The sequence below is a fragment of the Oreochromis niloticus genome, linkage group LG7, assembly GCF_001858045.2.
Source record: "Oreochromis niloticus isolate F11D_XX linkage group LG7, O_niloticus_UMD_NMBU, whole genome shotgun sequence".
Lineage (NCBI taxonomy): Eukaryota > Metazoa > Chordata > Actinopteri > Cichliformes > Cichlidae > Oreochromis > Oreochromis niloticus.
In genome coordinates this window covers 1,403,799-1,431,331 of record NC_031972.2, presented here as the reverse complement: position 1 = coordinate 1,431,331, position 27,533 = coordinate 1,403,799, and the positions used below count along the sequence as shown (strand labels likewise).

General features: G+C 43.3%; 1 protein-coding gene across 5 annotated transcripts; it reads right to left on the bottom strand.

Annotated features, from left to right (window-relative positions):
• Window positions 1-675: 675 nt before the first annotated feature.
• Window positions 676-27,533, bottom strand: tdrd12 (tudor domain containing 12). Of its 5 annotated transcripts, none has more exons than XM_005449175.4 (37): window positions 27,352-27,533; window positions 27,081-27,237; window positions 26,203-26,367; window positions 25,984-26,120; window positions 23,808-23,927; window positions 23,675-23,730; window positions 23,499-23,584; window positions 23,241-23,412; window positions 22,792-22,859; window positions 22,597-22,706; window positions 22,448-22,513; window positions 22,315-22,366; window positions 21,818-21,843; window positions 21,651-21,719; window positions 21,225-21,293; window positions 20,058-20,118; window positions 19,770-19,877; window positions 17,930-18,112; window positions 17,703-17,856; window positions 17,464-17,591; window positions 15,779-15,967; window positions 14,801-14,929; window positions 14,249-14,366; window positions 13,993-14,132; window positions 13,260-13,474; window positions 12,911-12,992; window positions 12,551-12,732; window positions 12,233-12,440; window positions 11,441-11,533; window positions 11,097-11,263; window positions 10,758-11,000; window positions 10,085-10,149; window positions 9,566-9,650; window positions 9,347-9,460; window positions 4,664-4,817; window positions 4,460-4,526; window positions 676-3,642 (listed from the first exon to the last, which is right to left on the bottom strand). In XM_005449175.4, the coding sequence occupies exons 2-37, from the start codon at window positions 27,102-27,104 to the stop codon at window positions 3,560-3,562; spliced, it is 4,188 nt and encodes a 1,395-aa protein (XP_005449232.1). In that variant the 5' UTR covers window positions 27,105-27,237; window positions 27,352-27,533; the 3' UTR covers window positions 676-3,559. The 5 variants fall into 5 exon arrangements, with proteins under 5 accessions (XP_005449232.1, XP_005449233.1, XP_005449231.1 ...); XM_005449176.4 differs by having other exon boundaries at window positions 27,081-27,136; XM_005449174.4 differs by having other exon boundaries at window positions 27,081-27,533.

The window sequence follows — 27,533 nt, the reverse complement described above, 5'->3', positions numbered from 1 at the left end:
CCAGCTCTGTTCTAGGATGCCCTCTGGACCCAGTGGAGGTGGTGAGTGACAGGAGAATGGTGGCTAAGCTGTCATCCCTGTTGGACAACATCTCCCACCCCATGCATGAGACTGTGACAGCACTGAGCAGCTCCTTCAGTGGGAGACTGCGGCACCCACGGTGTGGGACGGAGAGATTTCGCAGGTCTTTCCTCCCCACTGCTGTCAGACTCCACAATAAAGACTTTAACTGATCAAACACACACATCTACAAATGTGCAATAATCTTTTCTGGCATCGTTGTATTTTTACTCAATTGTATATAGCATTTGTACTCTATTTTTATCTCATTGTATATTTTATTCTATTTTATTCTACTGTATATAGTATTTTATTTTATTCTATTCTGTACAGTTGTGTACTGTATTTATTCTTATTTTATTTTATTCTAATTTTTGCCTCATAACTTTTGCACTGTCCACTTCCTGCTGTGACAAAACAAATTTCCCACGTGTGGGACTAATAAAGGTTCTCTTATCTTATCTTATTTACTTCCCCAGCGTTGTCTCGATATTTATTTCCATGCACTAACCTGCATGTAAGATGCTATACCAAGTTTGTAGGATGTATATAAATTTTAAATAGCAGTGACAGAAGCAGTTTCTGGTCATCTCTAAGGATGTACAGACGAGCCGGTTAGTTTCAGTGAACAAATAATTTTTATTGAACTCAAAGTGATGAGGATTAAATCTTTACAGAACATTTAAAGAAAAAGTGAGCCAAGTTACAGCTTCGAACATTGCAAACTGATTTTTATTAATGTGTGCACGGGAGCTGCTGGGAACAAACGCCAGCCTGAGAAACTTCACCTATGCTTGATTACATTCGATTCTTTCACTTTGCTGTTTTTAGTGCAGGTGGTGGTACAGGAGACTGATGAACAAGTTTCACACAGCACTTTGTAAAACCAACAGAGAGAATTGGAAACAAATGACCTCCTGCAAAACGTCACTACACCTTTCACCAGCAGGAGGCAGATTTACCCAGGAAGTTTAATGTAGTAGCTGAAACTTGAAGAAAGAAATGAGAACAGTTTGAGATCGAGTTCACCATCATCATCCATTCCTCAACTCTCTTATTAGACAAAGGATGATGAAGATGAAGCTGCCAGGCAGCAGGAAAGGAGGAAGACCTCAGAGAAGATTCATGGATATAGTGAAGGAGGACATGCAGAGGACTGGTGTGACAGAGGACGACGCTGGGATAGGAGGAGATGGAGGCTGATGAGTCGCTGTGGTGGGCAAAAGAAGGTGGTGGTGATTCATTCCTCTGCACCCCCCCCCCCCTCGTCTATTTTGATCATTTCATTCTGGGAGTTGGTGCTGAGTGAGAGGAGTCGCTTTCCAGGTGCTTCAGCTACTGTTTGGTGCCTCATACATGAGAATACCCATCCTTCCTAAACCTGTTTTTATTCGCTCAAAGTAAAATAAGCTGAGTGCAGATCTTCTGAGTGTGCAGTTGAGTCGTTTTTACAGACGTCTTAGTTTGAAACTTTCCAAAATCAACAAAGCTATTCGTAAATGCTGGAATTTACAGTAAATACTTTGAGTACTTTTACAGGAAACAGAAAAAAATTAACTGATGGCCATTTTGCAACCCGCCTTCATCCCAGCTCCTCCTTTTCAGTGTGATTCAAGTATTGCATTAACTGTTTAGGAATTACAGCCATTTATATACACAGTCAACCACCATGAGACAGCTCCTTCCATGACAAAATAAGCAGATAAAATGCACAGAACTTATTCCATCAAGGAAGCAAGCGAGGCTAAAAAAAAATAAAAATAAACCTTTAGGATTGGCCAAATCAAAAGTCTGGATCTTTCTTTAAAAAGAAGGAAAGCACTGAGCAGATCAGCAGCACCAAAGTGTCTGTGAGACAAATACAGTGGATGATCACAGAATTATTTCCATGCTTCACGAGATCTAACAAACCGAGAATACGACGAGGAGGCAGAGGTATAACTGTGAAGGTCAACAATCACGCGATGCCTTCACAAATGTAAAAACAGTTTACAGATGAAACCATCATCATCATCTACAGAGTGGGTCACTCTGGGGAAAAATGGGTGTAATTCATAAACAGTTAACACAGACCGGGCGTGAAAACCTGAATTAAAGCTCAAAGTCGGCCCTTCAGTCACATCCAGTGTTTGATTTAAATCGACTGCGGTGGGAAAAGTTAAACGGTTTCGTCTTCCAGCTGCTCGTCTTCTCCTCAAAAAGAGTTTGAGGAGAAGAACAAGCCCAGGGTGAACACTGTGAAACCAACCTGCACTAAATAACAGAAGTAAAGACCCAATGAATAAGAACAAGAATAACATGACCTGAATCTGAAATGGAACAACCACCGCTTGTATGAATCTCAGCCGGCAGCGTCAGCTCACACCGAATATTTTTAATAATCTGTAAAATTAGAAGCTTAAAAAGGAACATTTTCATTTCAAACTTAAAACAACTCACTCTGAAATTTCTAAAACTTAGACTAGTTTAAATTCTCACCGTCAGTTTATACATGTACACTTCTTATTGTAAACTTTATATTTAAGACTTTTTATTGTGCAGCAGCAACAACAGCAAAGTTCCTATGGAGGAGAAGCGACCAACTGCAGACGAGAATTTGAAATAAAGAAAAATCAAAACGCAGTTTTGGCTCCAGTCATTACATTTACCTTACAGCATTCCCTGTGACCCACACACACCAGAGTCCGTTATCAGCATCTCACCGTCATGTGACTGACATCAGGAAGTATTTTGGAGCCCCAGTGTTTGTTCACCAATTTAAAAGGACAGTTAGTCCACGAACCTCCGTACATGGTGCTGGTTATCCCTGCAGATGGTTCTACTGTTACGTTTTGTCAGCACAAACATCTTTAGTCAGAAAGTCATCTCGATAAAAAACATGAATTTACAGAAAATACCTTTTAAACTGCTCATAAAAACTAAACCAAAAGTGGTTCAAGCTTTCTTAAATCAGACATTTGATAGAGATCCTAACTAATCATTTCACGGTCTGTTGGTACAAGAAGCTGCGCTGAGTCAGCAGCAACAGCCTGAAAGCACTACCACTTTCCTGCTTTTTTAATATATTGGTTCCATGTTTTTTGTCCGTTTGTTGAAGGATGAAAATTTCAGATCGTCTGTATTTTTGCACAATATGTCCCAAAACATCAGGAGGAGATCTAATGGAGGATGCACGGGTGAAATTTCTTTAGAGGAAGTGTGACACCTGAAATAGCTCACAAACCTTGGTCGGAGGGGGAACACTACGACTATTTCAGAACAACGATGAACGGTCACTGGGAAAAAAATCAAAGTGAAAACAGAACCCAAATTTTTTTTCCTGTCACTGACATGATGGTGAAAACGCAGCAGCTGGACTCTCATGTAAGTAAATCTGGAACCCCTACTCTGTGCTCAAGTTAATTTGCTCCCATTGAACCGGCAGAAGCCTCAACATTACTGAGGTCAAAGGTCACAGAACAGACACCACGACCCCAAGGATGACGGTGTTTGGAGGATGTTATAAAAAGTCGTCGCTCTCACTGCTGCTCTCTGAGTTCCCATACCAGTCATCTTCACCCGTGTTCTCCACAAACCACGGACCTGACAATCAAAAAATAAAACGGTAAAAAAATTAAATCCTGTTTCTAAGCAAACTGAAGAGCTGCAACACAGAAGGAAAATAAATGAAAACATAATTCAATTATTCAAAAATCACAGTTTTTAAAAAAACAAAGCAAAACAAAAAAAGTACAAAGACAACGTATCAAATATTACAAACGCAGAAATTCTCTGGATTTTAGAAAAATATGAAAATATCTGCTCGTTTTAAATGTTGCATCACAGTGGCACCGTGGTTCGCACACAGGAAGACGCCCGTGACCCTGAGTGGGACCAGTGGAACAAGAGCGATGGACTTTGCTTCCCCGGCACTCAGACTGAACCATGCAGCTGAAACGTGTGGAAGGTTCTCAGTGTTCCTGAACATTTCAGGTCTGTGCACATGTTTCTCTGCATTATCTCAATATTTTAATTTTTATTGTGAAAACCAATAATCCTTTGCATTTTGACACCGACAATGTTTCCATAAACTGTTCAACTTCTCGTCTGTGAGGCCGAAACAGCCGGGAGTCATGGGAGTGCGGGGGTGGAGCACCGAGGTGAAAGACAAAGCTTTCCATTTCCAATCCACCAACATTACAACCATCACTGTTTTTGCATTGAACATTGAGTTTCTCCAGACCTCTGACATCCTCATCCAAACTATTTAGAAATGTTTTAAATATTGGGCTTACACGATTTGCAAATCATTCCGTTTTTGTGTACATTATCCACAATCCCTAACATCAGTGTTTTACACGTTCTCAGATTCCATCTATAACAGTCACACTTAGCCTTCGTTGGGCTTTCAGGATCTTACCATTTGGCACTCCGTCCTCAGCTTCACCCTCATCAAAGTGCTCCATGTCATAACTCACAAATATATTCTAGGACAAGAAATATCCTATTAGTATTGCTGCTTTTCTTAGCATGGAGCAATTACTGCTTTTACTATATTTCCTTACAGTTAATGTGAAGATAATCCTACATTTCTTCTGTAAATCAAAGAAAACTAAATCAGTACCTTGTTTCTGAGGAGTTTGTCCCAGGGTCCCGGCTGCTGCTTCACTAGTTTGAGAACTGGTTCATTGGATTTCATTTCCCAGCAGCAAACGTCAGCTGCGATTTTGTAGTGAAGCTCCAGGTCAGCTCTGTAGAACCGACCGTTAACGCTGCCACTGAACACAATCACCAAAGAGAGAGCAATCAGCAAAGGACCGGTTCTTCTGGGTAGTCATCAATTTATTGAGTGGGACAAATGGATCTCCAGATTTATCTGGCAGGGCCGAAAGCCAAGGGTTAAAAATGCCACCCTACAGCTCCCCAAGGAAAAGGGAGGACTGGGTCTCCCCTGTCTCAGGAATTACTATTATGCAGCTCAAATAACCCCCCTCTTATATTGGTGCAACGAAACATACACAGCTAGGTGGAAGGAACTGGAGTCCAGCTTGTTGGTGCGACTCCCTCTACAAGCTGTAATGGCAGATAAGGGTTTAATGTGTCAGCTGGAAACCTTGGGGAACCCCTGGCTAACTGACACCCTCCAAGTTTGGCAGAGGGTAATTAACATCTGTGGGATACATAAAATGTTAAAAATTTTCAGGTGGTTTGCTTTCGACTCAGATTTTATCCCAAATAGACACGACTCTAACTTTAAAGCATGGATATCCTATGGCCTTACGAAATTCCTCGCTCTTACTCATAGAAATATTGTGCTCAGATTTGAAGCCCCGCGGGACAACCACTACTTGACAAAATACGATTTCCACAGATATCTACAGCCGAGATCATATATTGATCATGAATGCAAATTGTCTGACTTTAATGATGTTGAGTCGCATTTTTTCCTCATTCTGAAAAATGCCACAACCATGATTCCTACTAAATCCATCTCCAAATTATACAAAGCTCTCTCTAGTGCCAGCGAGGATAATACTTTATACACTAAAGATAAATGGGAAAGGGAATCAGGGATTGTTATTTCTGGGGGGGAATGGGAAAATGTTTGGTGCTGTCAGTGGGCTACATCCAGTTCTATGAGCTGGAAGGAACATGGCTGGAAGAATATCATTAGGTATTTCAAGACACCATATCAGGAGAGATACAAAGGGGTTCATATGCAATGCTGGAGACAATGCGGCTCGACTGTTGCTAACCATTTTCATGTCTTTTGGGACTGTCCCAAATTAAAAAATTTCTGGATGGGTGTCCAGGCCTCCTTAAGTCCAGTCTTTAATGTTCAAATACCTTTAGATTTTAAGGTTTTGTACATGGGTCTGGTCCCTTTTCTGGAACGTAGGAGTGAGATTAAGTTGCCGCAATTACTCTTTGTGGCAAGTAAAAAAACAATTACTAGAAGATGGTTAAGCCCAGTCCAGCCTACCCTGGATGACTGGTTTGGGATCATTCTAGAGATATTTAGAATGGAAAAATTGACATATCTGTTAAGAAATCAAAAGGCCAAATTCTACCAAATTTGGAACAATTGGATCCTATTCATTACCCCCACAAGAGCTGACTTCACTTGATCTCACTGTTACCTGTTTTTTTTTTTCTCTCCTCTTAATTTATTTATATTATTATTGTTCGTTCATTTATTTACTTGTTTACCATGACAGCAGCACGGACCTCCCCCCAATTTGTGTTTATAGTTCCATGTAATGTGTTCTAGGTATCTCCTTTTGGAGAGCAGGTGAGCAACTTTCCTAGTAATAGCCAGAGGAGGATAATATGTACCTGTTGATTATTGTTGTTTATCATCTGCTCTCCTAAACTAAATCTAAAAACCTGGAATGGACTCCGTTCATATGTTATTCATGTAGTCATCTATTTTAGTAAATACTGTAAGACTGTCCCCAGAGGACCACACTCTGGTGTGAGGGACAGAGTACGTCTGTTTTTATAGGGAGGTGGTGAGATAAACGGGGGCCGTGGCCATGTAGGGATCTGTAGGTGAGAAGGATACAGAAGACGCAGGACTTGACTGGGAGCCAGAGGAGGTGCATGAGACTGCATCGTGTCCAGGGAGACAGGCTGAGCAAACAGCAGTCCAGGACTGAACAAGGCTTCAGCAGCTCGAGTCTGGAGACTGTTTTAGAGAGGATTTAATGTGTGATGACTGAGAGGGTGGAGTCGTGGATGACATCTATTGTTGTGGACCTCTGAAGACAGTATCTATCCACATTAATGTTTTTGGGTCAATGACTTGGGAGTCACAACCAGGGAGGCCAGAGTAGTTAGACAAGCAGTTAAAGATGGACTAAGGAGACTGAAAAACTCCTGAAAGGTCCCAGAGGAGGACGATGCTGATGTGTCCCCAGTCTGCAGCAGTGAGGTCATTTGAGGTCAGTAACTTCAAGATGATGGGATGAGAGTGAGCAGGATTTTGTACGTGACCGCAAAGCAGTCTAGCACCTTGACTTTTAAAATCAGAGAATAAGATTTTGCAGAGGCTGCCGATCTTGTATTTATTTTTTTATTACTTTTAATTTTAAATATTGGTTATGGTTCATGTGCTGGTTTTCTTTAAAAAAGAAAAAAAAAAGGTCATGTGAAAATGCCCAATCAGAAAGCCAGAACGGATGGCTGTGTCATCATCTATGGATTAAAATACAATCTGAAAGGTTTTAAACTGAAGACGGAGTCAGAGGTAGGGATGGGTATCGAAACCCGGTTCTTGTTGAGAACCGGTTCCCACTGTTTCAATTCCTTGGAATTGTTTGCCATTTTTGCAAACGATTCCCTTATCGATTCCAGTCGCCCCGAATGACGTCACCACGTTGCGGAGCGTCATTTACCTGGCAGGGCGCCTAAGCGGCTCAAACGCTCAAAAGTTTGGTTACACTTTACGAGAACGGATGACAACAGGGCAACTTGCAATACTTGCAAAGTAGATATTTCATTTAAGGGAGGAAACACTACGAATATGCAAAAGCATTTGCTCACAAAACACGCGATGACCTTAAATGAATGTCGTGTTTTTAATTCCGCTCCGGACTCGTGAATCTCAACCCAGCAGCAGCGGTAACGTTTGCACGTCCTCTCCCGTTAATACGGCAGGTAAATAATCAACTAACAGTGCATATTATGTTAGCGCGATCGGCCTTATTACAAAACCTGCCATTACTGTGCATTTAGGCGACCATGATGAGACAGACAGAGTCTGGCTGGCAGTTCTCGCTGCAGTCTACCGGTAGCGTCTCCTTTCAGGCCAGGATAGACGAACGTCACCGAGCAGTGACTAAGTTTGTGGTCAAAGGCTTGCACCCATTTGCCCCAATTTTCGGTAAGTGAATGTGTTTAATTGTAGGCAGGGACATTACTGGATATTCTTGTGTAAATGCTACAGAATAATTTATGTTATACTTTGTTATTGCTACAGAAGAATATTTATTTTATTATTTTACATTTACAATTTTTTTCCTGGGGACCCTGTGACACCCCATTGAAGAGCCGTAGGCTGTGGATCTCTTAAGATCTCACTGTTGGGTTTGTAAGGCCATGTTACTCCTAAATTTCTATCTTGTTCAAAGAGAAGATATAAAACAAAGTTCTAAGCTAATCGACCTTAGTGTTCTCCTTTTTAAAAAAGAATCGATAAGAGAATCGATAACGAATCGAAAATGGAATCGTGAAAATCTTATCAATACCCATCCCTAGCCATAAGTGTTTACAGCACTTTGTTTTAGAGGTTTAGGTCTTATGAGTGCAGGCAAGCAGAAATGACACAGTGGTGCAGTGTCTGCAGTGATTGTCCATTTAGATTCCTACTCTCACCTGTGGCCACACACGATGAGTAGACTTTAAACGATCACAGACACAGAAACACTGGGGGAGTGGCAACAGGTCCATAAAGATCAAGAACCTTACCTGGTTGTGCCAAAAGGCACAAGCTCAAGGAGCCACAACAGGACTTCTTGAGCTGTGGGAAGTTAGTGGAAAGATAAGATTTTGGATACAGGCTGCAGAAAGGTCAGAGAATGGAAATCATTCCAGATGACTTCAGAGTAGAGTTGCTACTTCGCATCGAAACAAACCAGCTGAGATGGTTCAGAATCAGAGCAGTACACCTGCCAGGTGAGGTGTTTTGGGGATCTTCAACTGAAAGGAGACCCCGGGGCAGAGCCAGGACATGTTGGAGCGATATCTGGTGGCCATGAAGACGACAGGCTGGACTTGTCATGAATAAGCTTTGAATGCCTTTTAAAAGTAGCACCATGGAAGCTAATTGTGGAATTATAATTGTAATAATGTGACACTAAATGTTGATATTAAAACATTTTATTGGGAGGGTGGAATAATTAAATCTGTGCAAAACAACAGGAGCAGAAACTATTTGCTGAATTATGGGAAATAAACTCTGATGGACTTTTCCTTGTACCAACGTTTCAAATTTATCTGCCTAAACATTTTGCACATCTGCTCTAGATTATGGATTTTTTAATTAAATGGCTGAGAATTAATTAAAATAGATTACAAAATAACTTCATTAATCCAAACAACTGATTAACTTTGCGTCAGATACCAAACAGAACTGAGTGTTTTCACAGCTCACGATTAAACTCGAGTGTAATTCACATGCAGGCTGGTTATGCTGAACATGTACCCACTCCCACCTGTGTAAAGTGCTCTGGATAACAAGCTCCACTGAGTGTTGGATGTGATACCAAATAAGTAAGCGCTCATTGAAGGTCTGAATCTGACAGACCTGTAAATGACTCGGTCCGAGTAGAAGTCGCAGCGCTGGTTCTCCGGGTTTGCCAGCTTCATGGTCACAATCGCAGAGTCGTGCGTCTGGTACCAGCGGATCAGAGGGTGGAAACTGAAACAACCAGGAGACGCAGGTTAGGACTGAAAATCAAAGCTCCGGACAGTCAAACACCTTTAGGTACAGATGCTGCTGTGGGGAGTTCTTCCAGGCTTTTACCTTCGTGATGCATCATCAGAGCCTGTTCTGATGCTGGTGCTGATGACCTGCTCCCTGGTGCTTTGATCAGCACCTTCCTGCACACCTGTATGCACGCGCACAGACACACACACACACACACACACACACACACACACTTAACTGCATGCTGAGTAGCCAAAAGATTTTTTTTAATTACCTTTTTGCATTTACATAATTTTTTATGAGGCGTGACCTCTGAGTGACAGGTGGATGGCGACACGAGCGGCTCTAGCTGCTAGCTGGCTGCTCGGTTTCACCTGAACTGCACCTCTTGACTGTGTTTGTGCTGTTGGGAGTTTTGTAGTGCAATTATCTGACCAATAATATGGCTGCTGTGAGGTCACTGTACTAATAGACCTATATTTATAATTTAGGATGGATTTCATATAATATTTTCATGTCTCTTATGGGCAAAGGTAACAACCACGCCCATCTCAAACCTGGAAAAGCTCTGATGTATTTGTTGTTACTGAAGTTTGGACTGAATAAGATTTTTACCTTCTTCATGCAGGTTCAGAGCAGCAGTGTAGCTGGTTGATGGGAAAATGGCTCCATCTCTGGTGCTGCGTGTAGGAAAACGATAAAGATTTCGTTCAGTTTATCAGCTGGATCAATAGAAGTCAGACACAACATCTGAAGGATAATAAGGAAAGCATCGAGCCAGAGTAATAAGGAAAACTGGAAGACCTCGTCCATGGATGGAAATTAAGAGGGAATTTCCCCCTTAAAGTAAGGTTTGTGGTTTGAGACTATTTCTGTTGTTTTGTGAGAGTTTAATGCATTTTCATCTACACATGGAATCTGCTCTCAGGCGCTTTTTGTAAAATAGAGCCTGATGACAGCTTTTCTTTGCACAGAGCTTGGATTGTATGTTCTTTTCTTACTTATCGAAATGTTTTTTTTAACCGAGACAACAAGTATATCCTGCTGCAAATAAACTACCTGCGTTCATTAGGTCTTCATTTCAAGTGTTTCACATTCAGTCCAGCACCTACCGCTGTTTCCACAATTTAGTGTCAAAAACACAGCAGCAGGTCTACAGAAATGTGTTTTTTTGGTTGTGTATATATGAGAACAGCATTTTCTGTGCTGTGTCGTCTAAAACCTTCTGACAGATGTTTGGTGGAAAATGTCTGTGTTTTTTCATCCTTTGAATCATAGGAACACAAACCTCTCCATCTGCTCAGCTGACTTCTTATCAGTGTTTCTCTGTCCAAAACCACCCTCACTCTCTGACTGGGAGTTCTGATCACACACTGGGACCAGGTGATCTGTAGGTGCTGGGACCAGGGACTGGTTTCCTGACCTCATTGCCTCTAGTGGAGAAAGGTCTGGAGCCTTGAAGTTGTTGGCCAGAACTTCTTCCTCAGCTGTAATCCTGACATCCTCCAGAGATGTAATATTATCTGCCAGCCTGAAAACACCCACAAACACCTGGTACTTTAGTCTTATTTTAAGAAAACTGGCTGATAAAACCTCAAGTGAATACTTTGGTTGGTTGTCCTTTTACCTGGACACGTGACCGTCATCCTTGCTGCTGCTGTTCTCCTCACACAGCGCTCTCAGCAGGTCCACATGCTCCTGGTTCCTGATTCCCATCCCGGTCTTCAGGATCTCCGCCTGGACGTTGTATTCATTGATGACAGTTTTCATTCCTGGAATCTGGGTGACGCGAACCTTCAAGGAAGAAAACAAAAAGGGAATCCCGACATGACCAGCGGTGCTAAAAACCAGTCCAGAGCTCAGGTCGGACACACTTTAAAACTGCAACTTTTTTATGCTTTGTAAACTGTAAATATTAACAGCTTTGTATAGATGACTGTATGGAGAGATGTTTAAAATGTGAAACCTCACCATTGGATCAACAAAAACTGTGTTTCCCAGGCTGAGAACTACTCTGGCTCGATGCTGAAGTCCGCGGATCTTCTGGCTGATGGCTCTGGTAACCTGCAGGTGCAAAAAAAAATAATAATATAAAATTAAACACACTCTTTTTCCTTGTCCCATTCTTAAGATGGAAAGAGAACCTTTGGTGAAGAAGATCTATCTACCAGAAGTAAAAGTCAGAGAATGCATAAATTTTTGCCTCCAGATCTCAGAGGAATATTTAGCGGTTTAGCTGTTTGTTTTGGTCAAGGCTTCCATCTCCCTTATTTCTGTTTGTTCTTTGTAAAAAACAATATTTTCATTATTAAACATCTGGTTGACCTAAAACAGCATGGTGGCATCTTAAGCCATGCACATAGGAACTGTAAAACGTTTGGGGGCTCATCCAGGATATGAACCTCTTGTACCCAAAGCAAGATCCACGGCTGCCAGTAGCTCACAGATCAACTTATAATGAATAAACAGAAATGCAACAGCAACAGAAAGATAATGCCAGTGCTGATGAATGACAGCCTACTCTGCAACCAATCAGCTCTAAGAATAAATCAGAGAGGAGAGAGAGAGAGAAGTGGTGGAAGCAGCAGAGGAATTAATTGGAATTTAAATCGGAGCTTAATTAAAGTTGACACTTTTCGATAGCTTGCTCGGCCTCATACTTTGTCTCTGATCTAATCATTTTTAATCCTAACTTAATGAATGATTGTGTTAAATAACAATGCGGCTGTGGGTGTGCATGACTTCAGAGTGAGAAAGGGAAACCTTGGGGTGCCAGCTGGTCTCAGAATCAATTGGTTTGACCCGGCAGACAACGATCTCTACAGCCTGTTCATGCAGAGAGTGAAACTGCTCCGGCAGCTCAAGGATCTGATGGGATTTCACCTCCTCCTCCTTTCCCATGTCAATGAAGCAAACAAGTACGCTGAAAAACAGCCGGTCGCCTCTGTCGGGCACAGAGAGGAGCTTCACCCTGATAGAAAACACACAGGAGTCGACTTACAGTGATGAACTCACAGTCCCAGAGTGTGAGGCTGAAATCATCGCCACCCAACGGTGGTGTTTAGATTTGATTTGTCAGACCTGTGGAAGACATCGTCCTCCTGCACAGCGTACAGTCCTCCTTCCAGCAGCTTCTTGGCTCCAAGCTTCTTCTCTGCGTAGTACGAAGCCATCTCAGAGGCCATTTTCTCAAAGCCTCCGTCCTCCTTCTCGACGATACGGCCGTAGAAGACTGAGGCTGTCTTTATGTAGAGCGGTACAACCTCGGAGACACAGAGTCACATCCACTGTTTGTGTTGTTTTAAGTACAATCACTGTTTTGCGTGATCATTAAACAAACTTCAGGGTTTGTGTCCAGGAACTCCACTATTGAACCAATGTAATATCCTCACAACATCATGATTTAGAACATCACTCTGAGAAAAGAAGCATCATCCTCACTTCTATGACTCCAGATGCCGGCAGCTTGGACTGATCCAGCTGTGAGATGAAGCGGTGGCGTTCAGGACAAATGCCATTGTTTCTGCAGGGGGAAGCACACAGAATAACATACGAGCCATTTTCTCTTTACTGTCTGAAACTCATGATGTTATACACAACCCAAGCAACAATATGGCTAATTTAAAAAAAAAAAAGGGTAGGTAAAAATCTGATTGTTAAAAGGACCCAGCATGAGAAAGATGGCTGCCAGTAAATCATCCATGTGACAGACAAACTTATCTACAGACTAAAGAATAAGCACCGAACCAGTGAACAAGACAAACCACAGAGTCGTGTATAATCTGGAGACCTGCACACGCCAAAACTCTTCAGGTGGCTGCAGAGGTGGCGGTCTGTTTTCTGGTCCTCGTTTGCCATTTGTACCCCCTGTGCGAAGGTCAGGAGCTCGGGGGGCAGCAGGGCATTTGCCCTTTCCAGGTAGCGCAAAACCCCAATGACGTGGCGGGCGTTCCTTTCTGAGATCAGCAGCACCGACCTGGTGACGGCAGAACTCCTCATTTGATCCTGAGGAGAAAAATTAAAAAGTCATCCAGGACCTCAAACATTGATGGTTAACATCTGCTTATGTTCGTTAATAGTGAGCACTTTATTAAGAACACCAAAATACATATGGCCTCCCTCTGCTCTGAAAGCCATATTTTCCATACAGCTCCACCATCAGCCCCAGAGAATGGTAGGGTGGTGTTGAGGGTCTTAATCTCCTGAACTCTGCTGCACCAGTTTGTTTCATTTAAACTCTGATCACTTTGGAATCTGAGTATTTTGGAGGCCGTGCTGATGGCTGGGCTCTTTGTCAAGTTCCTCTTGAGGTTCTTGAGTTTTTGCAGTGACAAGATGATCACTAAACTTTTAATGCTGTGTCAGATCAGAGCACAGCGGCAGAAGAAACATAGACAACCACAGTTTTTCTGTTTGGATGTTTGTGTGAGCATACACTTGCTGCAGGACTTCACACCCTGTGTTACCTGAATAAGCAGGTGTACAGGTGTTCCTAATAAACTGCATCCGCCGCTCGTTCTTACTCGCTTTGAGAAGTTCCTGAAGTTTTCAGCCATGCAGAAGAGTCGGCTGCCAAAGAGCTTAGGAGAAGAGGGGAAACTGTAATGGACGACGCAGGTCGCATCTCTGATGTCCAGACCCTTGAGACAATCGTCGGTGGTTACTAGAGGTCAAAGGTCAAACAAGAAAAAGAAATGACAGCTGCACAGCTCATGTTCAGGTTCATGTAATCAGGTTAACGGTCATCATAGAAACAAATTGAGAACTATTTTCAGTTACCGAGAATAACGTGAGTCCCGGGGCCGATGTCCTTCTTCCACTGTTCAAGCACAAAGTCGATGTCATGAGTTAACCCTTCGTGGATCTTGAGGCAGAAAACTGACCTGGTGCTCACAGCCTGACGGAAGAAAACGTCAGGAGGGCAGATTTAAATTAAAATGATTGCTTTTAGTTTAATCAACTGCACACAGTTGAGTACCACAGAGAACTGGAGCTGTTTTTAAAAGGTGAAGATTATAAAACGTCTGAGCTCCGGTTTGTGAGAGTGAAGCTCCGGGATTTTATCTGGCTGTAATGAGACTAATTAGCAGGTATCTGTGTCTGCACATAGTAACGTTTTGTTTGTAGAGTATATTACTGTACTACTATTGAAGCTGTAAGGATGGACTTGTTATTTTACAGCACTGCACATCTGTGTTTCACTGGATACATTTATATGAGATCATTGTTTGTGTTGTGGTTGTTTGAGAGACAGGATGGAGTCCATATCTTCCTGTCCTGATTTTATGACAAAATTATATACTTGGATGTAAAAAGAAGCCTGTGTGTCACCTTGAACACATCATCGACCTCCTGAAAGGAGTTCGCTACGATCAGCGTCTTCTGGCCTACGTCGGGGCTGAAGCCGAGCGTTCCCAACAGGACTGAGATCTTACTGATCTCCAGAGTCATGAGGATGACCTGCAGGGGGAACAAAACACAAGCCAGTGAAGATTTCCGCTTAAGCCGGGCATGCACTGTGCAATTATTTCAGTCGCGTTATTCAGCTCCCGATCAAACTGTATGACTGAATCGCAGGGATTAGAAGTTTGTAGGTCACGATGCATGTTCTCACACTATACGGCCTGATGCGACTTGAGTGCTCACACTGTGTGTCCAGATTTTAGCTTGGTAGCATGAAGTGTTACCAAAGCTTATATTATATGGCTAATATACAACACAAAATCTGTCTCTCATACACACCCACACACAATCCAACTCTTTTCACGGTTATTGTGGTTGTGATAATTTTGTGAGGCCACATCGAAAAGGCTCGGACGAGCTTGCCAAAGTTCTACAAGTTGTGCCTCCATCGCTTTGTCCAGGTCACACGCTGCACTGCCGTGCTGCTCCGTCTTTTTCACTTCCATTTCTGTGTTTGCGCATGCGCAGTGTGAGAGGCTGCGCTAAATCGGCTCGTGGCGCTGCTAAAACAGTGCGATAGCCTCACGAGGGGCGACCAGGGTTTCAAACAGGTTTGATTTTCTTGTAACCATATGATTGCTGATCGGGAGCTCTCATTACCCCATCTATACTACACGATGCACGACACATGATTAAGGTGAAACTCGGGCTGATCCCTAAAACGGTCGTACGACTGAAAAATCATCTCAAAATGGGCCAAAACTCGCAGAGTGTGTGCCCAGCTTTACACTGCACCCAGCTCCTTCTCCTTCAGTCTATTTAATGCAGATACTTAAAAAAAAAAAAAAAAAAAGGTAACTGAGACCACTCCTTAACTCTAATTTGAACAGGAAAGTTTTTACTGACCTGCTGAACGTTACCGTAGAGAGCGGCTTCCTCGGGAACACTTATGACAATGCTGGGGCATGGCATGTAAGTGGATAACAAACCCTCCATGTGATTTGTCCATCTTTTGGCTACAACAATCAGCTGCGGAGGACAGGAATCACTTTCCTTGTCAGAGGTGACCTGGAAGTGCTGCAAGATGGTCGTCATCTGACAGAAGAAACAGAAAAATATTTCAGGTTTGGTAAAATCCAACCATCAAACTCTTTGTAACTATAAACAGCGTCTAACTACAAAATAGCCGTTTACTCTCTTAAAAATATTATCAATGGTAAAAATACTTGTAGCTAAAGAATATCAGGCCTGAAAATCTGTCATGGGCTTCCAGTTTCAAAAGCCACTTTTGTGTGTCATGCTGTGTCGTACTTTCTACATTTGTTTTGCCACCTGTGTGACTGGCCGTGCAGACTGGTTCCACCTGTTCTTGTTAACCTGCTGAATTTACAGTCTGTCCACACAGCTCAAGCTGAGCTGTCCCTCTGATTTCTAATCCTGTCCATTCTGCTTATTCCCATCAATAATGATCACTTCCTGTCTTCCTATCACTACAAAATACTACTTCACAAATACAACAGAAGATCATATTTTTCCTTGAAACAAACACAGCTATCAGAGAATAACATTAATGTAACTGCAGCACATTCTAGTTTCAACATTAATTTCATCAGATGGCTCGCAGAAGAGTCTCTCTGCTAACGGTCACATAAAATAGCACTAGATGTAGTATTTTACTTTTTACAGAAACTGCATCACCCTGCACAGAGCAGGTGAGCTGGGCAGGAAGGGACTGGATAATCTAGTCTATTTTCAAAATAAAAGACTCTTATTCTGAAACACGCTTTGTTCAAAGGACACACAAACCTGGATCTTTGACTGTTCATAGCTGTTATGGACAGAACATCCAGGGATAGCCAGGTGGTGGAAAGCTTCCGCTTCAGGATCTCACTTCTGTGTTTTACAGATAACATGGTTCTGTTGGCTTCATTAGCTGGTAGCCTCAAGCTCACACTGGAGCAGTTCACAGCTGTGTGTAAATTAGCACCTCAAAGTCTGAGGCGGGAGCAGGACCATGGCCTCCGGGTCACAGACTAATTATATGGTTTAGGTTTCTTGGGGGTTTGTTCAGGAGTGAGGCGAGAGTGGAGCAGAAGAATGATTAGTGATGTAATCATTGGTTATTTTCAAACCCTCGCTTATGGTCACAAGTTCTCAGAGACAGTGGATACAAGCAGTGGAAATGAGCTCTCTGTTAAGAGTGGAGCTCCCTTAATGACAGGATGAGGAGTTCATGATTCCACATCGAAAGGAGCCAGCTGAGGAGGCTAGAGAGCCTCTCCAGGATGTCCTGGGAACACTCTGGGTGAGCTGGAGCAGGAGGCTGGAGAGAGGGAGATCTGGACTTCTCTGCTGAGGCTTCTGCCTCCACGATCAGTCTGCACGTCCTCTGTACCCCTGCACATTGTACTCTGCTTATCTTTTGGATTCAGGTTTGTATTTTTTGGAAATAATTCTCTCTAACCCCTCTAATAAGTTTTATTACAGATTACCATTTGAACTGATCCTTGATCTTATGCCTGTCAACAAAAACAGAACTAAAAACTGAAGCGATGTGTGCACATTTACACTTGTACATCATTAGTGGTCACCTCATCTGGAGCCAGACTGACGAGCTGGTCAGCTTCGTCGAGCACCAGGTGGCACAGCCGCAGGAACAGGAAGCAGTGGCAGGACAGCAGACGGACCAGACTGAAAGGAGTGGTCACCAACAGCAGGCCTGGAATTAATCAGATTAGAAGACAGTCAGATTCTGAATAATTACTGACTTAAATCAATCATTTATCGACCACCTAGCAGACTGCGATGACGCTGGTTGTGTTTAACTCACAGTTTTTGGGGATCTTGACACTCTTAGCCTCGTCCTTGCCGATGCCCAGCAGCACAGTTGTGGGGTGGAGTTTTTGGGAGACCTTACTCACCCCCAGGAGGTCATAAACAGCTTGGACCTTCTCCCAGCCGGGACACAGCAGCACAGCTATGGGCTACAAACATATACTTTTATCACTATCAATGTGGAGTTCATCCATGCTTCTTGCCTCCTATGTGTGCACTCACCCCTGAGCTGGAGGTGTGGGAAGTGAAGATGGAGTTCAGCATGATGTGAGTAAGGAGTGGGGTAAGGTAGCTGAGCGGCTGGTCTGCGCTGCTGGAGATAACAAGGGTATGGCATCCTCGAGCCACAGCTGGCCAGCTGTAACAGTCAGCTGGAGACAAAGTGCTGTACTGCTTCCGCTGCACCTGGAGACAAACCGGTTGCTGTGAGAGAAACCACCAACAACCACACTTCCTCTAATGTCCACTAAATGCTGTCTCACTACTACCACTCAAAAAAAACACAGACGCTTCGTGAGCCGTGGTGTCTACGTCCACCTTTTCTACTGTGTTTGAAACTCAGATGGAGGTTAAAGAGCGGCGAGGGGCTGACACAAGAGAAGACGGAGCAGTCACATGAGAGTGTGGATGAAAGGGATAGTTATCAAATAAGATCAATAATCAGTAATTATTTCCTAGCTGCTCTTTTTTATGGCTATAATTTAACTATTTCAGCTCTAGACACTGGACGATTATAATCTGTTGAGACAAAAGGCATGAGTGCGGATTCCTGTTACACACGGCCCAGCCACACTCCCATCACTCTAATAACCTTTAGGTAAGCTGACATATACATAAACACATACTTCAGTCCAGAGTTCCAGTAATTTTTCACCAAGATCTTGAGTTGAGGATTCGAGAGTCAAACTGTGTAAAGTCTCCCGCACGTTCCTGGGGCTTCGGTCTGACCTCTGTGGTTGTGGCTCCATTTTTTGGACTTCCAGCACCAATCTTCCACAGTGTGTATGAATCCTGGAAGCACCACCCCAGTTAAACCTGGACTCATGAGACCATCCAACCATCAAGTGCTTTTCTTACTATAACACAACAGTTTAGTCTCAGTCCCCTGAGTCCTCTTTGCGTTGTATACATTTCACCAACATTTGTGATGTCTGATCACGACGATGACCACATTTCTTCCTCAAAGATGATGGTTCACCTCTGTCCTCCCAGGTTTTAATATGTTGGACTGTTTTTAACCCAGTTTCAGTACTTTCAGTTTCTCTCACGTTATTTCTTTGCTTGATGAAGGACAATAATTTGATCCCAATTCGAGTAAAATCTTCTCCAGGACCATGTCTTCAAACATGGTAGGTTAAGAAATGAGAATCTACTTACTGCTTCAGGGTTAAATAACCTGTTGCCAGTTGAAACCTACGAATCACTCTTACCTGTTTGCTTAGTTAAATCCAGGTGCTGATTCTTTTTTTCGGCCAGGCTCTGAGGCCTCAAGTCTCAGCATCACTACGCTCACTGTCTGATCGTTCGGTCCTCATGGACAGCGACAATGCCTCGTTGAGCTTTAAAAATTATGGCGACAGCATCGCTCCTGTGTCCTATAAGGGAAGCCGATGCTCAAGTGCCTTAAACATGCACTCGTGATCTTATGGTCTCGCATGATAGTTTAAAATCTTACTGAATTTAAAATGTCCTTTATGTCAATTAGGGTCAAGTGTAAGAACACACTCATCCTCAGATTCAACTTCAAATCAACCCCATGCTCAAGGCTTTCATTAAAAAAACAATAATAAAAAATGCCCGGCCATCAGATATGTATGTCCATCTTTTAAATACTCCAGATGAAGGAAATAATCAGTAAATTAACAACAACAACTTTATTTGTATATTTCTGAACCATTTCTGAGAGCATTTCAAATTTGAAATTGAATCTGATGCCGTGTTATTAATAACGAAACCACTTTCACAACATTTACAATTATACCTGAATGTGCAGGTCACTAAACTCTCATTTCCTAGCATGTTAAAGACCCTGATGACAAACTCAGGGCGTATTCTTGTTTACCCAGCAGAGGGTGTCTGCGATGGCGGGGTCATTCACACTGATCCACGGCTCTGCTGGGAAGGTAGCGTGCACCAGAATCCCACTCCTGCAGGGGTCGAAGGGAGAAACCTGAGGCATGCAGGTGAAAGGACAAAGGAGGCTTTAAATAACATCATGAGCAGTGATTGGACAAGTAACAATAAATCTACAGGCTTTCATTTTTATATTTTCTAAGAGGTAAAATTGTTTTTTAAAATTTTATTTGCACTCTATAACTTTGCCTTTAAATCAGAGTCTGCGTAAACGTACCACAGCGTCTTCGGCGTCGGGATCCGGGTTCAGAGCCTGTGGGTTCAACAACTCCAACAGGCTGCATCACAGACAGAACATGAAGAAACTACTTCAGTCAAACAGTCTGGACACGCATTACTGCCTGACATAGTACTACACTACACGGCCACTTCATTAGGTACACCTTGGTAGTGCCAGGTTGGAGGTGCTTTTGGCTTTAGAGCTGATTTCATTTTACATGGCTTAGATTCAGCAAGCTTCTGCAAACGCTCCTCAGAGATTTTGGTCCATGTTAACATGACATCATCACACAGCTGTTGCGTGCTTCACCACATCTCAAAGATGCTCTTTTGGACTGAGATTTGCTGAATGTGGAGGCCGTCTGAGATGATCTGTGACGTGGTGTGTTTTTCAGCTGGAAGCAGCCATCAGAGGATGCTACGCTGTGGTCAGGGATGGACACAGTCAGCAACAACATTCAGGTAGGCTGTGGAGTTACAGGCAGTATGGATCCATGCTGTTATGCTGTTCATGCCAAACTTTGACTCTGAACCATTGCAGCAGATATAAAGACTCATCAGGTCGTACAGTGTTTTTCCATCTTTTATTGTCCAGTTTTGGTGAGTTTGTGTGAACAGAAGCCTCAGTTTCTGCTGTGTAGCTCTTCTGCTTCAAGACAGAGATGCTCATCTGCACACCTTGGTTCTAAAAACTGATTATCCAACTTCCTATTGGCCTTCCTATCAACTCGAAGCTGTCTGGCCCTTCTCTGACCTTAAAAAAGGCATTTTCTCCCCAGAGAACTGCTGCTCACTAATCAGCCAATCACACGGTACCTGATATTTGTTAACAAGCAGTTAGATACAGGTGTGTCTAATACAGTGGCCGGTGAGTGGATTTTACAAGCAAACTCAAAGAAATGATTAACACACCTTTTATCCAAGCCAGTAATCGTATTTTCATCAGGTGCAGTTAAAACAATTTTTAAAAAATAAACTTGAATTAAATGAAAAACATTTAAATTCACGTCTATACTCAGTGCTTATGTCTTATGGGGATGGAGGACAGCTCAAAGACAGGAGCTGTATGGTTAAAACACAGTGTGCAGGAGATTACATCCTGTAACATGTTTTTATCAGCTTGATCTGTATCGTTGCTTCCTAAGAGAGAAAAACTGCAGCTCACCGTGCACAGACCCAGTCGCTGCTCTGGGTCTCCTCTGGTGGAGCCGAGGCGACAGATCTGCTGGAGCTGCTGATTAAAAGAACAGAGTGGAGAAAATCAGAAACACGATTAAGATGAAGACAAAGATGCTGAATGTGGAGAAAGCACACATTATTATTAATAATATTAATTAATCTCATGAGATTTTCCCGGGAATGTGCAGCAGTCTAATGGAATTCTGTTTAGGTATAGGAGGTTAAAGATGGAAGAACTATACAGAGAAGGAGCTGCACAAACGCCCAGCATCACAGAAATGCTATTTTCAACTCTGGTAGACTCTGAGAATATATATGTAAACTGTAGGTCCTGTTGTTGCACTCCAAAGTACCCCTAAGAGTACTCAGTATGACCATTTGATTTGGCTTTTCCTCATGCAGAGTACTCTACCTTGCCTCTTCATCCACCAAAGATTCAGCCTGACAGCTCTGAAGAGTCTCAGCTTCTGGTTTTTCATTGCTGAAAGAGACTGCAGTCAGTGAGGGGAACCAAACAATAAAAATGAAGCAATCAGCTCAAATAACAGACTACTATCTGGGCTAACTTTTGTCTTTTACCTTATCAGAGGCAACACCTCCGCTTCCTGCAGGGAAAACAAACCAAACAAGATTCTGGATTTTAGTTTCACTGTTCAGGAAGTTCAGAAACATCACAGGATGGAACAGAGTTTAGTCACCAACAGCACCAAGTCAGTCCCGAGTCTGACCTCACAGCAGTCGTCCCGCACAGGCTCAAATGTTCTTACTATGAGCGGGTGGAAATCCTAATCTCACACAGGAGTAGGTGCATCATCTAAAAGCTGCTCTTGTTTCTGTATGAGTGCAGCAAACCTGCAGCACGTCAAGCCAACTGGACATTTACAACAACCAGCTGCTGACTGAGATGCTTCCTCCTGCATGAAATATTAACTCAAACCTTGAGGAGGATTCATGCCTGCACGACACGTGTACATTAAAGAGCACCCCCTGCTGACACCGCTGGAGTAGACGGCGGGCTCAGCTGTTAGGACCTGGTTGGTCCAACCTGCACCTGCAATGTTGGAAAATGCACTCACCTGCGGAGCTGCTGGCTCGAAACTGCTGCCAGGCTTCATAAACTGTAGAAACCTGTGAGGAGGGGCGACAGCCCGTCACACATGATGATGTACAACATTTTGTGCATGCGATCTGAGACTGTGGCCGACTCACCTGAAGAGCTGAAGGTTTTTAGTGAGGGCTGCAGCCAGAGACGAGTCTGTGTCGTCTGACGAGCTGCTGAAGCGTGAACAGAGGCCAATAGGTTGCTTTTAATCGGAACTCTGCTGAACAATAAACTGAAAAACTGAACGAGCGCTCACCTTTTAGCTGCGTCTGAGCCGCTCCCTGATTGGCTGTTTGGAGATAGCTGTTGTTTTGTGACCACTGACCGATGTTCACCTCCAGCCTTCACCAGCTTGTGTTGTACAATCTAAAGCAGAGACGTGAGAGTTCGGCGCATGTGGTTGTGTCATTAGAACACAGATAACAGTGAGTGAGCTAGCAGGGCTGCATACCTGAGGAGGCGGGGAAGGAGCTGTAAGCCAATCAGCTGCCCCCACAGCTTCAACCAGACTCTGCTGATCTGGGACACAGAAACCAGCACCGGAACGAATAAAGTCACATGAAGAAGAAAGTGCACTCTCTTTCATGTTTCAGGCCATCAGCCTGATAGATAAAGCTCAGCAGCAACGACTGAAAATGAACAAACCACGGCGCTGCAGCGGTCCAGAGCTCAACAGACCGAAAAGCTCATAAGAGCAGAAATGATGGTAGAGAAGTAGCCAATTGTTAAGAGCCAGAGGTGTTAAGCATTAATGCAAACTACCAGGTATTTTAATTCCTTTTTTTCCTGAGGGGCCACCGCAGCAGATGCATCCATGTTTGATTCGTTGCAGACAAATCAAACATGGATCAAAGCAACATGTGCTGAGAGCGGTGAGCCAGAGTTCATATATCTGTTTACCGGAAGGTGGTTGGGTTTGTGCTGTCGGCTTGTTTGAGACCAGGGAGACGCTCTGGGTTAAGATGCTGGAGGACAGCATCACAGGAAGTCGGTCCCCCTCCTCCAGGCCGTCGGTTGAATTTGTGCTGTAGTAGGCAAACCTCTTTGCCACCAAGTCGTCGTTCACACAGATCTGTTTAAGAAAGGTTAATACAAACGTGATCACGTGTGTCCAAACAAGTCTGCGTGCAAAATAAAAGCTTTTTAGTCAAACTTGACCTTGATGTCACCAATGGTCACGTAAAGCTTGATGGGGGTAGAGTCTGACTCGGGTTCAAGCAGCACGGCTTCCTTCAGGGTCGATGCTTTGAGAAGACGAGTCAAGCTTACAGATGCATTCCACGAAAAATAAAACCTAATGTTAATGCTGTTAAAGCAGGAGCTGTAACGCTCACCTTGCAGCAGCTTGTGCAGGAAGAGCGTGGCGGAGCTGTCCCACCGAGCCGACGGTCTGCAGAAGAACACAAGAAAGACCTACAAATGTGCTCCACTGCAGCTTCTAAACTACATGACATGAGCTTGCCTTACTTGAGCTCTGCCTTCTCCTCAAGCAGAGACACTCGTAGGGTTGTTGGTTTGATTCCCGCCAGGTGGAACCTTCGCACCCCGAAAGGCAGCTGAAGGAAGTTCTCCATCGCCACCCGGATCCTTTCAGAAGGGATAGAGTTAAAAACCAAACAGATGCAAAAACCAAAAACAAACAAACAAACAAACAAACAAAAAAAAATCGCACACACCCCTGACGTGTCTGCAGAGTCAACCTTCACGTCTAGAACCACGCAGCAGCACCTTTTTAAAAAAAGTTTTCTTTTTTTTTTTCCCCCAGCTCCCCGCAGATTTAGATTTTCAAAATAAGAGCCTAGGGAAGTAAATCAATAATATATTATCTAAAATTGGACCTCACTCTCCTCCTATCCCAACATCCTCCTCTGTCACAACAACCCTCTGCATGTCCTCATAAAACTCCCCTGAAGTCTTCCTATTCTCCTCTGTAACAGATCGGCCTCCTGTATCTTTGTCTCCAAACCCATAAACCAAGACTAACAGACTAACAGAAACTAACAGAAAAGGAAGAAAACAGGTGGAGGACCATGTAGCTTAATCTGTCACCACACACTCACTGCAAAGAAGGAAAACAAGAAAGGAAATGCAGGTTCTCCATAGGATAGTGCTAAGAAGTTATAACGTAAGTGACATCCAGAAATGATAGGAGCCATTTTTAATGAAAGACAAGAACATTTAAGACTAAATAATATGAGATGAAGGTTATGGAATATTTTAAAACTGACAGGTTGGGTCCGCAGTGCAGACACTGTTCCACCGTTCCACCTCCACTGGCTCCCCCCAGAGCTGTGTGCTCTCCCCCCTGCTCTTCATCCTCTACACCGATGACTGCAGACAGTCCAACTGTCACCTGGTTAAATATGCTGACGACACAGTTGTCCTGTCATAGCTGTCAGGCCCCTCACAACACCACAGGCCCGCTCTGCAGGAGTTTGTAGAGTGGTGTGACAGCTCCAAACTTGAACTGAACGTGAGCAAAACCAAAGAGATGGTGGTGACCTTCTCCAGTAGGCAGAGGGATCTGGCTGCTTCAGTCACCTCCACCATCCATGGGAAGTCAGTGCAGGTAGTTGAGGAGTACAAATACCCGGGAACCATCTTTGACAACCTCCTGAAATTCTCTGCCAACACTGAAGAGATTCTCAGGAGGTGCCACCAACGGCTATATCTCCTTAGGAAACTCAACTCCTTTGGAGTCAGCACACCCATCATGATGACTTTTTACTACGCCTTCCTGGAAAACATCATGACCTTCTCCATCACCTGCTGGTTCCACTCCCTCAGCCTTCAGAACAGGAACAGACTGCAGCACACTGCATCAGTGTGCTCTAAAATCATTGGCCTGCCTGTCAGAACTCTGGCACAGGTTTTCAGCCAACAGGCCCTCAGACAGGCAGCCAAAATCATCAATGACCCCTCTCACATTCTTCACCCCGCATTTCAATGGCTCCCCTCTGGGCGGCGCCTCCGCTGCATCTCCTGCAGGACTGAGAGGAGGAGAGCCACTTTTGTCCCCAAAGCCACCCTGCTTTTTAACTCCAGCCGATAAGAACATTTCCCACACCAGAAACATAAACTATTCTACTTTTTATACTGCTGACACTTTACTCACTTTTAGTCACTTACAGTTATTTATTCACCTTTCAGTCCCTTTAACTTTTAAACTGTGTATATACTGTATATTCTGTGTATTTATTATCTCACTCTTATTGCCTGTTTATGCCCTGTCCTTATCTTCAACGTCATGCTGCTCTGTTGTATCTTAATTGCCCCTTGGGGATAAATAAAGTCATTCTGATTCTGAAAAGGCTGTGTGTGGGAAGCCATGTTTTAGCAGTATCAGTTATGTTAAATGTGTTAAAAATGAGGATTATCAGTTACATTTAACCTAAAACCTCTACCTGGTTTTTATATTTTATTCTGAAGCGCGTAAAACTAACCAGCTTTAAAGGCGCTGCAAAGTCTAACTGAAGGCCCAACAGGTTTAAGATAACAGGCTGAAAATGTTCTTGCATGAAGCCTAAGGATATATTGTGTATACTATTCTGACCCGACTGTTGTGTCTGTGTGTGTGTGTGTGTGTGTGTGTTTGCGTGTGCGCGCTGTGGAAGCAGTCGTTCCCGAGCTGCTCTGGTCTTACTGCTCTGAGGGGACGACGACTTGTTCTCCGTGGTCGACCAGAAAGCACCAAGCTTGACAGGAAACCGAGTCCACGAAGATAGACTCCACCACGGCCCGACACCACGACTTCTTTACTGCCCAGTACACCACATACACCTGACAGGAAAGCACACACAAATTTCCTTACTCTATCACCTCACCCAACACAGGAGCGACAACGTTTCTGACGTCTTCATACCCGTCCTTCCTCCAACGATGTGGGCTTTAGCGTGCGCATGTCCTGCTTGGCGCCGCGGTAGAAGAGGTTCATCTGAAAATGTAGCTTTTTGTAAAGTTCTGAAGTCTCCACATCGCCGCTGAGACCCCAAATGGGCCGGCCCCAGAGGCACGAAGGGTTCTCCACCTGCAGAGTTCAGTTTTAAGTACACATGATCGTCACTGTGCTGCATAGAAAGGTGTGTTTTGCACCTCTTGATGCTCAGCTTGAACTTCACTGAAATACCTAACTTACAGGTGTTTGGGACATTTTAACAAATTAAAGAAAAATAAAGTCTTCAGTCTTTGCATACTTTCATTATTACACTTATTTTGTTTCACTTTCTCCCAGTGACATGTGACAAATTTCCAACGTGTGGAACTAATAAAGGTTACCTTATCTTATGGAGGTGACATGTAATCACCCCTGAAGCACCTTTGTGATAAGTGATATTTTAATGGTTTTTAACCCTTTCATATATGAATTATGACAACCGCAATCAGGATTTTTTCTTCATTATTTTTATTCATCTTTAGGCATGAAAAAAAAGGGTTTTAACTTCTTTTTTTTAAACATGTACTTAGTCCACTTAAGCGGCTACCAGTCCACTGCCTGACCAGTGGGTGGCAGGGTATAGAGTGACACATCTGTTTCCAATGTAGTGGTTTATGTGCAAGTATACCGTCAACACTGACACAAATACAAGAAAATAGCCTTTGAATAGCTGTCCACTGTAGTGACCACTATGCGTGAAAGGGTTAAATACACCAACTACACCTGTTGGACATCAAAACTGAACCTGTGAGCCAATAATTAGCTAATAATTAAAGCAGTAACATAGCCATTAAAGGATCACGTACCTTCAGAACAGATATTTTCAGCATTTCTTCACTTCGTCAGTCCCACAGCAGCGACACTAGAAGTAAACGGTCGGATTTAACGGATTTTCTCGAACGTCAACTGTTTAAACTTGAGCCCAGTTAGCTAACGTTAGCTCGCCAGCTACGCTCCGTTTTACTGAAATTTCAAATAAACCATTAAAAAAAGAAAAAAAAATTCAGTCTTCGGTTAAAACAACTTTTTTCCTGTAAATCGTTTCTGTTTAGCGTCGAATTCGCAGGTCGAACGTACCTGTTTGTGGGGAAAAGCAGCAGCGAGTGTAAGGCGCGAACAAAAGCGGAGGGAGGGGGTCAGTTCCGAGTCTGACCGGTAGAGGGCGCTACGGTGCCAGCGTGTTCGTTATTGTAAAAATATCCGCTTAATTTAATTTATTTTTTATTCATTTTATCCATTAAAACATGAGAAATTTACCA

Excerpts from the sequence above, each read along its gene's own strand:
- tdrd12 (XM_005449174.4), bottom strand. The coding sequence starts at position 27,104 with ATGCTGAAAATATCTGTTCTGAAG. Across the intron at positions 23,413-23,498 it reads TGACCATTGGTGACATCAAG|ATCTGTGTGAACGACGACTT; the intron begins GTCAAGTTTGAC and ends TTTCTTAAACAG. Across the intron at positions 21,294-21,650 it reads TTGGTGGATGAAGAGGCAAG|CAGCTCCAGCAGATCTGTCG; the intron begins GTAGAGTACTCT and ends TCTTTTAATCAG.